The 16,888-nt window shown below is 61.2% G+C and overlaps 3 protein-coding genes across 3 annotated transcripts in view; 2 read left to right on the top strand and 1 right to left on the bottom strand.

Annotated features, from left to right (window-relative positions):
• MLLT1 (MLLT1 super elongation complex subunit) overlaps positions 1 to 2,731 on the top strand; it is a 62,675-nt gene extending 59,944 nt beyond the window's left edge. The window contains 4 exon segments of the mRNA XM_059388784.1: positions 1,144 to 1,243; positions 1,554 to 1,625; positions 1,829 to 1,900; positions 2,077 to 2,731. Of these exon segments, the coding sequence (XP_059244767.1) occupies positions 1,144 to 1,243; positions 1,554 to 1,625; positions 1,829 to 1,900; positions 2,077 to 2,205 (373 nt within the window). The 3' untranslated portion in view covers positions 2,206 to 2,731.
• Positions 2,726 to 4,758, top strand: LOC132009592 (uncharacterized; the record flags this gene model as incomplete). The annotated part of the gene is given in 2 exon segments (XM_059387632.1): positions 2,726 to 3,226; positions 3,229 to 4,758. Coding segments are annotated over 2 exon segments (1,041 nt in total), but the record flags the coding sequence as incomplete, so codon positions are not given.
• Positions 4,759 to 7,758: 3,000 nt separating this feature from the next.
• Positions 7,759 to 9,618, bottom strand: LOC132009657 (long-chain-fatty-acid--CoA ligase ACSBG2-like). The gene is made up of 4 exons (XM_059387685.1): positions 9,487 to 9,618; positions 9,091 to 9,230; positions 8,420 to 8,666; positions 7,759 to 8,022 (listed from the first exon to the last, which is right to left on the bottom strand). Exons 1-4 carry the CDS (start codon positions 9,608 to 9,610, stop codon positions 7,931 to 7,933), a joined length of 603 nt encoding a protein of 200 aa, XP_059243668.1. The 5' UTR covers positions 9,611 to 9,618; the 3' UTR covers positions 7,759 to 7,930.
• Positions 9,619 to 16,888: the final 7,270 nt, after the last annotated feature.

Raw genomic sequence — 16,888 nt, 5'->3', positions numbered from 1 at the left:
GCTCATACACGTGGCCCTGTTCCTGAGAAGCTCCCCGAGCCGCACAGGGACCAGATATGCATAAGTACCTTTTCTAGGGGCGAACGTGGAAGGTCGGGCCTTCTGGAGCGCTGGGAAAGGGGCCACATTGGCCCTGTGGCTGCTTGGGATGAGCTGACAGAACCCCACCTTGTCCTGTCTGCCTTGTGGGGAGTTGCTGTGGGGGGAGCCCACAGATGCAGGGGAACTGAAGGGTGCGTGGGGCACCGGGGCTGTGCCTGGGCCTGGCTGACGCTGTGTGCTGCCCGGGCAACAAAAAGGCCCACCCGCCTGCCTCGCTCCTGAGGACCCGCAGCTGCGGGAGTTGGGGAGAGAGCAGCCTCTGGGCCCTGAAGAGAGCAGGGCCCTGGGGGCCGGGGGCTGGGTGCTGCTTGTGGGAGGAGCCCAGCCACCCTCCCAAGGACGGGACAGCCCTGACCCCAGGGCAGTGAGAACAGAGCCCCCCGGGGCTGAGGTTCTGGCCTCTGTGGGTCCCGCTGCTTCTCGCACTGCTCCCTGGGGAGGCCTGTGTCAGGCAGCGGGAGAAAGCAGCTGCGGACCGGCAGTGCGGTAGAGGAGTGCGTCCTGGGCTTCCGGAGATTGGGGAATGCTAAAGACAGCGGCCGGCACGTTTAGTGCAGACACGGAGTGAGAAAGACGTAGCTCTAGTCTCGTGCGTGTGGGGGATTCTGAGCCCTGAGTCATCACGCCCTCCTCTCTGAGACAGCCTGACCGCTCATCCCCAGGACAGGCTGCCCCGTGCCCCTGACAGGGGAGGCCTGCTGTCCAGAGCGCCGCAGCTCCACGTGCTCGGCCACCAGCAGCAGAACCCAGCCCAGGAGCGAGATCAGCAGAGCACCCTCGGGTTGGGTTCCGACCCAGGAGCCCTGCGCCCCCCCGCCCCCCGCCGAGCCTCTCAGGGTGCCGGCCCGCTGCTCTTGGGGCTCTGTGCTTGGAAAGCAGAGCTGCTTCCTATTGGCAGTAGCTGCCTAGAACTGAGTGAAGTCGATTTAGGGGAGCGCGGAAACGAGAATATGGGGTGGACGCCAGGCCCGCGGGGCGGCAGCCCAGGTCCCGGAACAGTGGGTGGCAGAGGCCTGACACGGAGCCATGTCCTGTGTTCAGGTTGAGCTTCAGTGACAGTGAGAGTGACAACAGCGCCGACTCCTGCCTGCCCAGCCGAGAGCCCCCTCCCTCCAAGAAACCACCCCCACCCAACAACAAGGTAAGAGGGTGGGGGGCAGCCCCGGGTGGCCCAGTCAGGAGGAGGAGAAGGGGGTCTCTTGGGTGATAGGTCTCTGCTTCAGCCCGCACACCCTGGATGTAGGGCCGAGGGACGGCCTGTGGCCTGCTCCTGGGCTGTGGTTCTCCAAGACTTGGAGGCTGAGGCTTGATTCCCCACCCCTGCCCCCCAGACCCCAGAGAGATTTCTGCTGGCCAGGATGGGCTGGCCCTGGACCGAAGGGAGGGAGGAGGAGGGGAGGAAGGAGGGGAGGAAGGCGGGAGCTCTGAGCAGACGCGGGTTTGTCCCGCAGGCATCAGGCCGGAGGAGCCCGGAGTCCTGCAGCAAGCCCGAGAAGATCCTCAAGAGGGGCACCTATGACAAGGTGGCGGGCTGGGACCGGGCAGGTGTGGGGGGGGACCCCAGGACCCCAGAGCTTGATGCGCTTCTCCCACCGGGTACCCTGTCTGGCCTTCCTCTTCCCCTGGGCCCTGCGCCAAGATGGGTGGGCTCATGGGCAGGATGGGCTGAGCTGTCGGCAGGGGCTGGCGCGGCTGCGGGCTGAGCGCCCCTCCGCCACCCCCCCAGGCCTACACGGACGAGCTGGTGGAGCTACACCGGAGGCTGATGGCCCTGCGGGAGCGCAACGTGCTGCAGCAGGTTCGGTGCCCCGCCCCCACCACGGGTTGGGAGGCCTAGGGGTGGGGGGTTGCCCAAGCGTGCCTCCCCAGGGAGCCCTCCTCCTCCCCCACTCCTCTCCCCTCTCAGAGCCTGGGGGGGGGGGGCACCCCACACCCGCCCCCTGTTCCTGACGCCACCCTGCCACCACCTTCTAGATCGTCAACCTGATTGAGGAGACCGGCCACTTCAACGTCACCAACACCACCTTCGACTTCGATCTCTTCTCCCTGGATGAGACCACCGTGCGTAAGCTGCAGAGCTACCTGGAGGCCGTGGCCACATGACCCTGGGCCGGGTGCCGGGCCCTGTTCGCTGGGGCCCTGGGCGGCTGCATCCGGGCCCCGCCTTCCTCCTCCGCTCTCGACTCACCCACCCGCAGCACTGCCTTAGTGACCGCCCTGTCCTCGGCCCACACGGCCAGCTGCACTTTCCTCGTCGGCTCCCGGCCCACCGTCCCCACCACCTTAGCGGGAGCCCTGAGGCTGAGCGGGGGCCGGCCAGCGCCGCTGCTCCCCAACACGCAGGGGCTGTCCCCTGCGCCCCACTCGGAAAGCAGCAGGTGTTGAAGGCAGCACCGGCCTCGTTTCAGAAGGGGAGGAAAGGTGGCCGGCGGTGGGGCCCTCGCTCCAAGGAGGGGCGCGTGGCCTGGTCTCACTTCCCGGGCCTCTCTGAGCAGCCAGGGCACTGCCTCCAGCCTCCCCGAACGGTTCACACCCCCCCCAGTCCTCCCCGCGCCCCAGGAGCGCAGAGGGCCGCAGCCCCCCGCGGGCTCTCACTGTGCTGGGACTCTCTGTATAGTTCTCTCTAGTGTGCGTGTGTGTCTGCACTGTAGGTACCAGAGCGGCTTCCGGGTGTGCGTGTCCGTGGCAGCGCTGCACGTGGGGGGTGGGGGGTGAGTTCGGCGGGACTTTTAGGTTAAGACGTTTCCACTGGTCTGGTCGTTGGGCCGGAGGCCGAGCTGGAGCAGCACGGGCCCTCTCCAGGCGAGGGGATGAGTCGTCCTCCCGGGGCGCGGAGGGCCCTGCGCGGGGCCAGCGAACACTACGACGAGCCAGCAGGTCCGCGGGCACCCAGGGGCCTGGGCGCACTTGGTGCCTGGTCAGACCGGCCGCCGCCTCCAGGCGCCGACCTGGGCTCCGCCGGCCGCAGGCCCTGCCCGGCCGCCCCCTCCCCCACGGCTCGTACTCCTTCCATAGGACCCTTTTCCTTCTGCTGTCGGAGTCTTCGAACTTTGAAAAAATGAGCTTTTGCCAAATAAGACGGGATAGTTTGTGGAGTTTTTTGAGGAGTGTCAGGACTCAGAGCCAGCCCCTCGTGGCCGGGCCCAGCCAGTGGCAGGCCCTTCTGGGCACACACGGCTCTGGCTTGGGCTCGGCCCTCCCACTCCCCGCGAGTCACGCCGGTCCAGAGACCCAGCTCCTCGCATGCCTGAGACTCTCCAAGGGCCGCGTCGGCCCCTCGCTCCCAGCCAGGATGCCCTTGCGGCGTCAGCCCCCCCCCCCCAGGATGGAGCTCCTTGGGGCAGGGGCCCTGTGTACTCAGCCTCTATTCCCCCAGACTGCGACTCAAGGCTCCCCCGACCCCCCGCCCCCGACTTTTGCCGTGAAGGAGACCAGGGGCAAGGGACTGGGGTGGGGCCCAGAGGTGGGCTCCCCCCTCCCCCGAGTTCTGAGCTCCGATGCGGGGAGTGCCAGCCTCCCCTTCCCTGTGGCTTCGTCTGTGAGGCAGACCCTAAGCACTCCTGGGGGAGCCCTGCCTCCAAGACTCCCCCAGACTTCAGCCTCCCTGGTGAAGTCCCCAGAACTTGCTGGGAAGGCCCGGGAGCTTTGCAGAGGAAACCGCCATGACTCCTCGCCGTCTGCTCTGATTCTCTCCTGACCCCACTGCCTTGAGGTATTAGGAAGAGGGCAGGCCTGTGTGGCGGGCCCTGTGCCGTCACCGCCCCCTTCCCCAGGCAGGCCGACAATACTCCAAAGTGGGGCACCTTTCTTCTCTGGAAACTCTAAGACATTGGACTGAAGGAACCGGCCTGACGTGGGCTACACGGAAGGCAGCCGCTGCCCAGCCCTCTGTGTGCGGAGGCTGCTGGGGGCCACAGCCAGGAGCCTGAGCTGGTCTTTCCCCTTTGGGAGCATCTGCTGGGAAGGGCCATAGGCCCTCCCAAGCTCCGTGTGGCAGCTTGGGCGGCGCTCAGCTCTGGAGCCGGGCCGTGCCCAGGAAGCCGCTGGAGGAAGGCCAGGATTCGACCTGCCCTCAGGAGCAGCAGTGTCTGGCCCCTCCTGCTGTTTCTGGGGCTTTCAGAAGCACCAACCCACTTCTCAGTTACCTCCTCTGGCCAGAAGGCCCCAGTGCTGGCCCCATGACCACCGATGGACGTGCCAGGCACCCAGGGCCCTGACCCTGACCGCAGCATTCCTAGCTGCTCCCCCTCCCCCCCCAGCTGCCCGGCAGCTGGGCCTACAAGGGTCTGGGGACGCTTCCATAGGAAGGGGCTGGCACTTCGTGATTGCCTCGGGTTTAGTGTTCAGCCCTCTGCCCCCAGTGCAAATCCCTGTGTTTTGCTATCTCCTGAACAAAATGTAAACCGACACCTGAAAGCAAAAGGTATCGAATACCTTTTTTACCCATAAGGGTTTTTACAAAGAATGTGTCTCACTAGGAACTAGGACACTCATCAGCCCGAGACCAACTCCCGGATAAAAGGAATAAAGGAGAATCGTGTTTGTAATAAGTTACAGGATTGTTTCTGTCCTGGATTTTAAACTTTTTGTTAAATTGTGAAATTATGGAGGAGTTTTATAGAAAAAAAAAGTGAAATAAAGTCAGATGGGAAAGCAGATCTGTATGGAGAGCCTCGTGCGTCCGTGTGGTTCCACCTGGAACAGCCAGGAGGGGGAGAGGGTGGGCGTCAAGCCAGGGCAGGGGGCCTGGGGATGGGGGAGTGTGTGCATGGTTGGCCTCCTGGAGGAATGCAGCCGGCGCCGCTAGAAGTCCAGGAGAGGGATGGTGGTGGAGCATTTGGTCCTGGGTCCTGTTTTGGGTGGTGTGTTCTTTCCTTGGAAGCCGGCAGCAAGGTTGGGATTGAAAACCAAGCCCGACTTCACAATATGGGAGAATGGGTGTGTAGGGGGGTGGGGGGGATGGGTTGGCATGGGGGGGGGGGGGGGGATGGGTTGGGGTGGGAGGACCACAAAGGGCAAGAGAGGCGGGAAAAGGGTGGAGAAGCTTCCTTTGCTGCGAGCTGGGGGGCCTGCCTGCTGGTCTGTCGGTGGCGGCCTTTGCTCTGGACTCCGCGGCAGCCCGAGTTCTCACAGGCCCCACGTACGCAGCCCCGACCGCCCTGCAAGAGCTCCGTCCCTGAGTGCCCCGCGCGGCAGGCTGGCACCCGGCCACTCTGCCCACGGCAGCTGCGAGGGAGGTGGCGGGCCCCCGCGGGGTCCCCGGGAACCTGCCTTCTCGGTCTGGCCAGAACTCTGCTTCCAACATCAGGGCTCCCCCGCCCTGTCTTTACCACGACAGAAAGATTGTGCAAGTCCCCTGGAGCAGTTTCTGCTCGGAGCTCCTGCAGGAGGCAGAGAGCGAGAGAGGGTCCCAGGGGTTCCCAGGGTACGTGGAGCCCCACCACACACTGAAGGGATGACTGCCCGGGGCCAAGAATGCAGCAGGGCGGAGAACCGTCACACGGCCTCTTCCCGAGCTTTGGTGGCGCGGGAGCTGCCGCCGGAGTCCCCGCGGGGCGGACGGAGCGGTCCGGAGAGCCGCCAGCCTGCGGCGCCGCACGTAGGCCCATTCTGAGTCTTGAGCCCAGGCACGTGCTCCCGCAGCTGCACACACGTGTTGGCCCCGGGGCGGGGTGGGGGCGCCCTGAGGAATTCTCATTAGCGGCAGGGAATTCCGTTCCTTAAAAAAAGAAAAAAGTCTGTGTCATCCTTGGTGCGTAAAGGTGTCTCCACGGGGTGCGGAGCTCTTAGGTGGGCGGCCGCGCGCTCTTCTCCCGCACTCTGCCGTGGCTCTGCGGCCGCTCTGGGGCCGTCTGCCTCCCGCCGGATCGGCTGCGAAGTCAGTCCTCCAGCCTCTCGCCCCTTTGAGGCTTTGGTCTCTGGTGCCTTTAAAGTTTCCTTTTCGTCTTTCAGTTGGAAACAGTAGCACAACGTTTTGGTGATTTGTTTCTTTCATCCATAGGCTGTCTCTGTCCCCTTTCAATGCTTTTGCCTTGAATATTTCCAAATCTTACGTCGTAAATGTCTATTTTGATGACTCCAGGCGAGTCTGCCGATTCCACAGGCACGTGACCTTCATTCCTGCTGCTTTTCCGCATCCACTTTCTCCTGCGTCCCTCGGGAGCCGCGGTCCGCTCCCGGCCAGGACGGCGCTCCCTCCCACACCTCTTCCTGAACGCATCTGCGAGCTCCGTCCTTACACGGTGCCGGTGCACCTTAACCCGCACCACTAGCCCTGCGGGCGGGCTCCGGACGGGTTTCCCCCTGCTCCTCTTCCGTGGCTGCGCACAGCTGCACGTGGGCAGGGGCGCGACTGGGTCTCGGGGGTTGGCGGGTAGAGGTAGGGGGACACCAGCGCGGGCCTCACCCGCCCGTCTTCCTAGGGAGCTCGTGGGCGGCAGGCAGCCTGCTTGTGCCCCGGCGCGTGTTCTTCTCAGCAGGAGATGTGGCTCTTGCGCGGCCCAGAGTTCCCCACTTGCCTTTCCGTCCTGTGCGCGGCCCGCGGCCCTCAACACGCGGAATCCTGACGTCCTGGTCCCGCTTCTCCCTGCACCGCCGGGTGCTTATTCCCGGTCAAGCATGAGACAAGGTTTACGAGTGCTCTCCAGGCTCCTTCCACCAATTCAATGCTTGCTCCTTCCTTTTCTTCCCTCCCTTGCCTTCGCTCTCACCGCTCCGTTTGCTCCATCTGGAGAGCATCAGCCAGGAGGCAGGGCCCCAGCTCTTTCTCCGCAGTAGCTACACGAGGCCGGGCATCCCCGGTCACGGTCACGGGCTAACCCGTGCTTCCTCCGCTTACCCGAAAGGCCACTCCGTTCCTGCACGCTCGTCTGTGTGCTGCGCTCCCCTCCGCTGCCCGCTGCCCGTCTGTCACTGACGCCCCCTCACTGAGCTTTTCACTACTGTGGCTTTGTCATTTCTTTATTACTAGTAGAACTAGTCCTGTCTGTTAATTATCATTCCCTTCGTAGAGTTTCCCAGAGAGGCCGGCATGGTGGCTTTCCCACCTAGCCTAATCAGCCTGGGTTCGAGAACGTTTTCTTTATCTCGTGATCCTCAAGTTTCCTGTTAACATTTTAGTTTCAATTTTAATTTAAAAAAATATATATATATATATATATATATATATATGGCACCGGGTGGGTCCCCAGAGAATCCTTGGTGGCCACTGTCTCCGGGTGACTGCGAACAGCGCAGGGGTGGGGGTCGGTTCGTCACTGCACCCTCTCTCCAGGGGATCGTGAGCCTGGGCGGCCGCGCCTCACCTTTCTTACGTCAGAGCGTGTGTAGTGTTCAAAAAGTGAAGAAGCTGTGAGCTTTACCGCATCTGGTTTTGGCTTTTCCGCAGCCTTCGGCAGGAACTCCTCACGCACTTGGGCACGAGGGACACTGCGGCCGGGCTCCCTGTGGGGTGTCAGGTGGCGTCCCCGGCCTCCACCCCCCCCCCCACGTGCCACTAGCACCCACCTGCCTAGTGGAGACAACCAAAAATGTCCCCAGACATTGCCACATGTGTCCTGGGGGCACAGGACCACCCTGGGTAAGAACCACTGCTTTTGTGAAACCAATTTTATTCACTTTCACCTTTAAATGTAAAGCACTGCCCCAGAGGGGGCATCTTAGTTAAAACCCGTCCCGGTCGGCTCGGCACTCGGAACAGCTTCCCTCCTTCTAGAAGGCAGCACCTTGGGCATCAGATCTTCTGGATCCTCCGATAGGGGTTCAGGGGAGCAGGGGCTCCGGGTCCAGGGATGAGGCCGGAAGCCCCGGGGCCTTTCCTGGCTGCTGGTTAGTCGTCATAGTCGTCCTCCTCGTAAAGATTTTCAATTTCAGCTTGGTAGATCCTGGCCACCATGGCCCTCTTGAGTTTGGTGGTGGCTCCTGTCACAGAATCACGTGCAAGGCAGGGCCTTCCCCCAACCCCCCGCAGGAGCCTCCCTCCCCGCAGGATGAGATGTTCATGGGCCCGGTCAGTCCTGGGGATGTAGGGGGGCTCCTGGGCCTGGGGTCGGAACAGTAGAAGGCTGGGATTGAGGGACCCAAGGAGGGGAGGTACAGTAGGCCCGTCCCAAAGTGCCCCGAGACTGTCCGTCCTGCATGGGGACCACCGCTGAGGACCGCCCCCTCCCCCCCCCAAGCTGGGTTCCTCGGAGGAGCCGCTGAAAAACACAGGCGCCTGGGATCGTGGCCTGGGCAACGGCGGCGTTTGAAGAGCACGAGCCGGGGGCTTGGGAGTGAGCCCCCGCAGCAGGACCCTTCCTGGCCCACCCCCGCTCACCCAGCTCCCCTCCAGCCACCGAGAAATCCGTCCTGAGGATGGTCCACTTCATGATCTTGGCGCTGTCGGAGGTGACCTCGGCGTTGGCGGCATCGATGCCCTGACCAATGAACTCCAGGACCACAGGGTCCCCGTCGTAGACGATGTCGGACAGCCGGGTGGCCTGGCTCCTGAGCTGCCGGCAGAAAGCCACGGCCTCGCTGGTCAGCGCGTTCCGGGGCTCCCCTGTGTCTGTGTTGATCTGGCACTGACATTGGAGGCGGGGGGCAATGGGTCAGGAGACTCGCTAGCTGCCCCCACGCCCACACCCAAGCCCACGAGCCCAGCTCCCCACGCGGGGGTTCGCCCCCGTGGCTTGTCTCTCTCCTCTCCACCGTGGGAGGGCCGCGTCCCCACCCCCTCCGGCGCCAATGAGAAAACAAGCTCGGCTTGGGGAGACTTGCCCCCCATGTCCCTACTTCCTCAGGGCTGGGTGGGCCCAGCTCAGCGCTAGCTGCCCTTTCTCTGGAAATGGGCCAGGAGCTTCCCCCCCCCCCGCAGGGGCCCAAGGGACCGACCCCTTGCCTCTCCTCCCCCAGCCTCAGTGTGCCCATCCTGAAACCGGGGCAGCAGCCTCCACCCAACCCACAGCCCGGATCATCGCGGGGCTCAGACACGCAGCCGGGAGGTACCTTGAGCGTAAGCAGGGCGCACAGGTAGGGCGCGTCCTGACCCACGAGCACGACGTAGCGCACAAGGGGGATGTACCGCTTCACCCGCTCCTCGATGGGGTTCGGGTTGATCCTCTCGCCTGAACTGAGGGTGATGATATCTGCATGCAGACAGGGAGCTGGGGGGGGCTGTGGTCTGAAAAGCCGCATCAAGTCAGCTCTCCTGCAGCCCACGGCCACCCCGATGTTCAGAAAGGACGAGATTGAGCCCAGGCACACAAAGGGTGTCCCTTCCTCCAAGCTGGACTTCAGTCCTCCCCTCATTGTTGTGCAGTACACTACCCGCACCACCATCCACAGCAGCCCTGTGGGGCCCACTCAGAGGCACAGAGCACCTTGCAGCCTTGTCTTCCTCACCTCTGGTGTTGCCCACGACGTACAGGAATTTATCAGTGTCCAAAAAGCCTAGGTCCCCCGTGCGCAACCAGCCATGGGCATCAAACTTCTCCTGGTTGTTCTCCGCATCATTGAGATACCCCATGAAGACGTTCCGGCCCCAAATATAGATGTCCCCAATGCTCTCATCATCTTCATTCTGTGTCTTGATGTGGGTTCTGGGAAGGGACTTCCCACAGCTGGGGACAGTGAGCAGAGAAAGGATGTTAGGGACACACCAGATAGAGATTCCCACTGGCAGAGGGGCAACCCCTTACCCCCCCACCCCCACCCCCGCACACAGCTTTTCAGATCCCAGGCCTTTCCTGCCTGTCGGGCTTCCAACGTCCTGTGGATCCAAAGCAGGGGGGCACAGGGAGAAGGGGGGCAGGGAGGGAAGGCTTGGCCCACCTTGACTTGGAACCAAGCTCGCTGGGTATGTGGACCTACCACACCCAGCTCCTGGCCAGCAGGAGCCCACGGATGAGCACAGGGGACAAGGAACTCCAGACACCTTTTGGGTGGGTGTCAGGAGAGAAAACAGGACCATCCAATCAAGAATGAGGCATCTCACCACCTCGGAAACTGGGGGTGGGTGCCGGGGCTGATGCTTTGCCTTTCAAAGTTCGAGGTTCCTCTCCAGGCACCTGGACCCCAATCCTTGCCACACTTGCTCCCCAGGCTGACTGGAGACTCAGGGCAGGGCCTCAGCACGGGCCCAGCCGATGCCCAGCATACACCTGCGCGGGCTGAATTGTGTCTTCCCCAAATTCCTAACGCCCAAATGAGACGGTCGTTGGAGCTGGTTGGGTTTCCGTGAGGTCCTGGGAGCGGGGACTGCATGATGGGACCAATACCCTTTAAGGAGAGACACCATCTCTCCACCATGCAAAGACAGAGAGGGGCCAGTCGTCTACACCACACCCGAATCAGGGACATCTTGCTCTTGCAGCCTCCGGAACCGAGACGAGTTCTCTGTGGTTCCTGAAGCCCCTGGGCCTGGGGCGCTCTGTCTTGGCAGCCAGAGCGGAGACACGCCCCCTGAAGCCAGACGCCCTGCCCCTCTTGCAAGGCAATCTCCGTTCATGGTCCCACACCTCCCAAAGGAGCAAAGCCACCCAATGAAATACTGGAAAACCCAGAGGCCTGGCTGAGCGCCTCTGTTCTGACTGGTTTCCTGGCTGTGGACACCACTTGCCTCGCTCGAGCTGCTCAGGTCTTGTGTAGAATGACAGGATTCTGGAAGCATCGGGGGGCTGGCTCTGGCTGCTTGGGTTGCGAGCCCCACCGCCCCCCATGGCAGGGATTCTTGACGCCGGGTTCCTGCTGGAACCCCAGCGGTCTGACAGGCAGGGCTCACTCCACATGCCAAGCGGTACCTAGAACGTGCGGCAACTCCGAACACCACCACCCAGTCGGGCGACAGCTCGGGCCGCGGAACCGATCTTTCCTTCAGCCCCTGTGCCTGTCCGCCCTTCTGCCCTGCCTCTCTTTGGGTCTGGGGGTTGAGGAGACCCTGTGGGTGGCAAAGTGCTTGGTGACTGGGGCCTTTGTCTTGTCTCTGCTGAAGGTCGCTTTCACCTCCCCAAAGCAGACTCTCTCCTTGACCAGACGCAGCTCGGGCTTCTCTGAGCTGTCTTCTCCACAGCCCTCGGCCTTGGTCTCTAGGCACAAACCATTTCATCCACCCCCGGAACAGAGAGACTTGCGAAAACCTTAGCATTTCCCGACGCTCAGGCCACGTCCCCCAGGATGGCCCCATCCCTTTTATATCCCTTCCAGAAAGCTCGGAGCTCCCAGGAGAGTTTCCCAGATGGTCCCCAGAAGCCCCCCTTTAGGGTAGCTACTTTAAAAAAACTTTCAGGCAAGTCCTCCTCTGCCCTTTGAGATGCAAATCTGCCACCCAGAACTTTCTCTGCTCTTTGAATGGTCAGGGAGGTAACTCTGGCTTTCTCCCCCAGCGCCTGTGGGAGGCTCAGGACCCCTCCCCAGAGGGCTGCTTGCTCTCGTCTGCGCCTCCTGCCACAAACACACAGGTGGTTTATTTCTTTCCAGAGAAGCAAGTGCCAGTTGTCAGACCCGGAGGGGTTCAGTTAGTGAGCGCCGACCCCCTTTCCTGCTTTCTGTGACAGCCACTTCCCAGACGGCTCAAGCCCCCACCACCTCCCTTGACCCCACAGACCCCTCGAAGACATCCAGTCCCTCGGCCCAAATTCAAGTAGAGGTCAGGTCACACGGGTCCTCCTTCTGGCTGCAGTGGTAGTTGTGAATAAAATCTGTCCCTGTCACTTTAAGGTGTGTCTGGTTTTACCTTTGAAAATGGTCACCCCTCCAGAGGCAGCCCACCAAAAGGGCTGGGACATGTCCAAGTTAACTATTTTGTCCTGTCTTTTCAGCACATGCTGAGTCCTCCAGGAAATGTGCAGGGGTCCCTGAACGAAATCAGTGGTGGTAGTAGCCAGTCTCCAGATGGCTTTGCCCACCCAGAATCCACATCCTGGTGTAGCCCCCTCCTACCCTGGAGAGGGCTGGTCTTCCCGACCCCCACAGATGTCAGACAGGGCAGAAATAGCAAAGTTCCGCTTCTGAGGTTAGGTCATAATAGGGTTGCCAGATCAAATACAAGATGCCTGGGTATATCTGAATTACAAGTGCAAGTATAAGTATATCCCAGATATTACAGGGGATATACTTACAGTGTAAAAAAAAAAAAAAAAAAAAAAAGGTTGTTTGTCTGAAATTCAAATGTCCCTGGGTGTCCTGTATTTTATTTGCTGAATCTGGCCACCCTAAAGTGTGGCTTCCACTTCCACCTTGTCCTCTCTGGGGTCTCTTGTGTGGGGAATACTACTGTCGTGGTGGGGAGAGGTCAGCTAGCAAAGGAACAAAGCTGCCGTGTGTGGAAGCCAGCCTCCAAGCGGCTCCTCTGGCCCCGGTTGAGCCTTCAGATGAGGCCACCCCAACCAACAGCTTGACTGTGATGCCTTGAGGTACACAGCTCCCAAGCAGCCCCGATTCCCAACCCACAGAGGCCATGGAATCATGTTTGTGGTACTAAGCTGCGAAATTTCAGGGTAACCTTTATACGGCGATGAATGTGTTCCCTCCCAAGGGGCCGGGGTGTCAAAAATGGTTGGCCATTTGTAACAAGAATGGTTGGCACATTAGAAAACAAATCCGATGGGCTTTGGGTTCACCCTACATGGGGGTTCGCTTGCTCGTTTGACCTCGGATATGCATTCCACAGTGGGGAAGAACAGAGTAGTGGGACCGTGCGCCCAGGTCAAGGTCAGGGCCCCCCCGCCAGCCACCTGTCCGTCCCTCCACTGAGACCCACCTCAGCAGCCGGAAGTCATGCTGCCTGGAGACCGTGTGGATGCCAGTGCTCTCGGACAGGCCGTAGAGCGCAAGGATGGGCATGTTGAGGCTGAGGAAGTAATCCAGGGTGGCTCTGGAGAGCCCCAGGCCCAGGCTGAAGTACTGCCGGCAGTGATGGAGACCGAGGAACTTCCTGGCCTGGTTAAAGGTCAGCCTCTTGGCCAGGCCAAAGCACAGCGGGGGATGGGTCTGCCTTGAGGAGCGGACACAGGGGAGCAGAGCTGGGCCTCGGGACTCCACGCCGGCACCCCCCGCCCTCCTCCGGGGCAGCCCCGAGACCCAGCCTCACTTGAACATCCACTTTCTGTTTGTCCTGAGTCCCAGCCCCATGGCCCACTGGTCGACCCTCCTCCGGAATGGGGAGGATGAGAGCTGGTCGGTCTTCAGGTTGTCCAGCAATCTGTCCCAGACCCACGGGACACCGTGGAACAAGGTGGGCTTCACCTCCCGGAGCGTGTCTATCAGGGAGCCCTGCATCACACGGCACCATGGGCTCCCGGCCAGCCCTGCCCCAGCCCCCCAGCCCCCTGCCCCACCGCAGGGCCAGGTGTGGGAAGCCCCTCCCTGCAGCCGTGGCCGGGACCCGTGTCGTGAGGGAGGCAGGGAGGGGGATGGTCGAGGGGGATGACCAGGACCCTCTGCTCCCACCGGCCCTGATCAGTGGGACACGCAGGATCCGTGTCCCTCCCCACGTGACTCAACACATGTGAGATTCAGCCACAACATTTGCTGCTCCTGGGGTCCCATCCACCCTCTCCCAGAGCCTGAGTCGGGGCAAGCAGTGGATGGAGAAGGGAAGAGAAGGTGCAGAGACAGAGACAGAGACACACGGAAAATGACAAACACATAACGGAAAATGACAAACACACAGATTAAGAGATGGCGGGAGAGAGAGACAAGATGAGACAGAGAGACAGAAGGGACAGGAGGGGAGGGAATGAGAGGACGTGGGGGCTGGGGAGGGACAGACTCTGGCTTTATCTCCGCTTTCACATCTTCTCAGTTACCGAGAGAGATGCCCCAGTGTCCACAAACGCAACACTGACAAGGAAGCGTGGAGAGTGAAGCCAAGCCGAGCCACGCCCACCGGCCCCACCAGAAGAGGCCAGCCGCACAGCTGAACCGGGGCTCACATTATTAAAAGGCCTTTAAGGGGCTCCAAGAAGAGCTTGTGACTCGTGAAAATATGAAATCGAAGCTTTCGTGTCCGTAACGTTTTCCACTTTTTTCAGTGAGAAATCTGCAGAAATTTGTTCTCTCCCTAAGTACCTGCGTGATTCACCTCAGTTAAGCCCCTCGACCCGGGAAGCCTCCAGCCCGCGCCACCTGGCCCTTTGCGGGACATGTTTGCGGGCCCCTTGGCTGAGGGAGTCGCAAGGATCCGGCGGGCAACGAGGTTCTGGTTTTTTCGCTTTTCCCTACTTCCTGTCTTGACGGGAAGTGTGTGATTTTCTACACTCAGAGTCAACGCGGCTGGGACTGAGGTCTCGTGACGTGTGTCAGTGACGTCACGACCCACATGACCCCATCCTGACCATTTTCAGTGCACAGCTCCGTGCCCTGAAGCTCGCTCACACTGTCCTGCGGTCATCCCCACCGTCTGTCTCCAGAACTTTCCATTTCTCCGCACAGAGACTCTGTCCCCATGAAGCACAGACTCCCACCCTCTGCCCCAGCCCTGGCTTCCACCCTCTCCTCTCTGGTTTGTGTGGACTCGACTCCTCTGGGGACCTCCCAGGAGTGGGGTCCTGCGGGACAGGTCCTTCTGGCTGCTCTCGCTGAGCCCCGTGTCCTTGGGGTCCCCCCACGTGGTGGCAGGTGGCAGGGTCCCTTCCTTCCTAGGGCTGGACAGTCTTCTGTTGGGTGATGGAGCTCTATTACCCACTGGTCTGTTGGTGGGCACGATGTGCATTTCGCCTCACATGCTTTTGTAACGGCTGGATCAAGCCTCCTGTGCTGGTGAGTTTTGCCCCGTGGGAGGAGCCGCATGGAGGCTTCCCATTCCCCAGGGCACGATCTCATGTCTGCTCCAGCCCCCCCCCTCACTTCACAGACGGGGAAACTGAGGCCCAGAGACGCAGAGGACCAAAGTCGCACAGCAGGCTGGGGGTGGGGGCAGGGCAGGCATCCCAGTCCTGGGCCGAGCTCCCCACAGAGGAGGAAGCCCCCTACCCCTCCAACCTCCCCGGCCTCACCTGCACCCATGGCAGCAGAGGGCCCGGGAGCTCCACTCACCCTCAGAGCGTCCGGCTGGGCGAAGTAGAGGGTTCCGGCAACTGAGATGGAGACCCACATGTCCAAGAGCTGGGCCCCCATGTAGCTGAGCGGGAGGTAGTTCACCAGGATCTCCTGCGCCTCTGGAGGGCACTTGTAAGACAGCCTCTGGGCCGTGGCCAGCGTGGTCCAGGTGATCTGCAAGGCCCCAGAGCCATCACCCGGAGGCTTGTTCTCCACCCCCGGGAGCTCACTTTCTTCCACACGAGCCCCAGAGCCCCAGGCTCCCCCCTCCAGAGGGGACACTCACATTGTCGTGGCTAAGCATCATGGCCTTCGGGGGGCCTGTGGCCGACAGGCTGTAGACCAGCATGCAACACTGGTTGGGCTTCTGGGAGTCGATGACCCGGTCCAGCGTGTCTTCTGAGATGCCGCCTGCCAGGTCCAGGAACCCTCTCCACTGCAGAGAGCCAGTGGAGGGGTGGAGGGTGGCCCGGAGGGGACCTTGACCCTGAGACCTCAGCCCCCAGGCCATGCCCCCGCCCCTGCCCTCCCCGGCGAGGACCTACAGAATACAGGTTCTGCAGCCGGGTCCGGATCTCCTCCTTGTACTGCACGATGGCTTTGAGGTGTTTCAAGGAGCCCTGGATCTGCCAGACAGCGAGGGGCTCAGGACGCGCCAGGCAGGAGCGCTGGTCGCAGCTGAGCCCCGAGCCCGCTTCCCCAGCACTCCCCCACGGGCGGCAAGGGCACTCCCCCATTTTCTTTGGATTGTGGCAAAACACACAGGAATTGGCCACGTTAACCATTTCAATGTGGACACTTGAGCGGTATTGAGTACATTCACGTGATGTGAACGTCACCTCTGTCTAGTTCCAGAACATTCCGTCTCCCCAAAAGGAAACCCGGTGGCCGTTAGCTGTGACTCCATTCCCGTCCTCCGGCCTATTCCAGATGTTTCGTATAGACAGAATCCTACACTCTGTGGCTGCGTGTGTCCAGCTCTTCTCACTGAACGTCACGCTTTCTAGGTCTGCCTATACAGGGGTGTGTCGGTGCTTTCCTCATTTTAGGGCCGAGGAACAGTCCAGGGCGGGGATGGGCCACCATTTATCCGCTCATCGGCTGATGGGGTGCTGCACTGTGCCCCTGTCTGGGCTGCTGGGAATGTCTGTGTATGAACTTTTGTTTGCACATCTAGTTTTCCATTCTGTTGGGTGCCGACCCCCAGGTGTGGGATTGCTGGGTCATAGGATGGTGATTCTACCGTCGGCTTTCTGAGCAGCTTCCCACACAGCCACCCCATTTTTCCTGCCCACCCCCCATCACACACGAGGGCTCCAGGAGCCCCGTCACCTCACCGACACTTGTCACCTGCATTTCTGACAATGGCTGTCTTCGTGGGTGGGAAGTGGTGTCTCGTGACGGCTTCCCTCTGTGTTTCCCGGATGACCGTGGATGTTGACCATCTTCTCTAGGGCTTACTGGTCATGCGTGTGTCTTCTCTGGAGAAATGTCGAAGTTGTTTGCTCACTTTTGAACAGGGTTTTCGTTGCTGGTGTGTTTTGTTTTTGATGTCGAGGGCTCCTGGACCCATTCTGAAGGCGGACAGCGTGGGTGTCCTAGGGCTGCTGGGATACACCATGGTGTTGGCTCTGAGTGGCTTGGTCTGCTCTCTGCTTAGAGTCTCATAATCTCCAGACCCAGGAGTGGGAAGCCTGGGTCCCTTCTGGAGGCCCCACGGCAGGATTGCTCGTTTGGGAACTGGCTTCTTTGGGTTTTTGGCAGAATC

Source organism: Mustela nigripes, chromosome 2, assembly GCF_022355385.1.
Source record: "Mustela nigripes isolate SB6536 chromosome 2, MUSNIG.SB6536, whole genome shotgun sequence".
In the NCBI taxonomy this organism is placed as follows: Eukaryota; Metazoa; Chordata; class Mammalia; order Carnivora; family Mustelidae; genus Mustela; species Mustela nigripes.
This window is presented reverse-complemented; position numbering and strand designations above follow the sequence as displayed.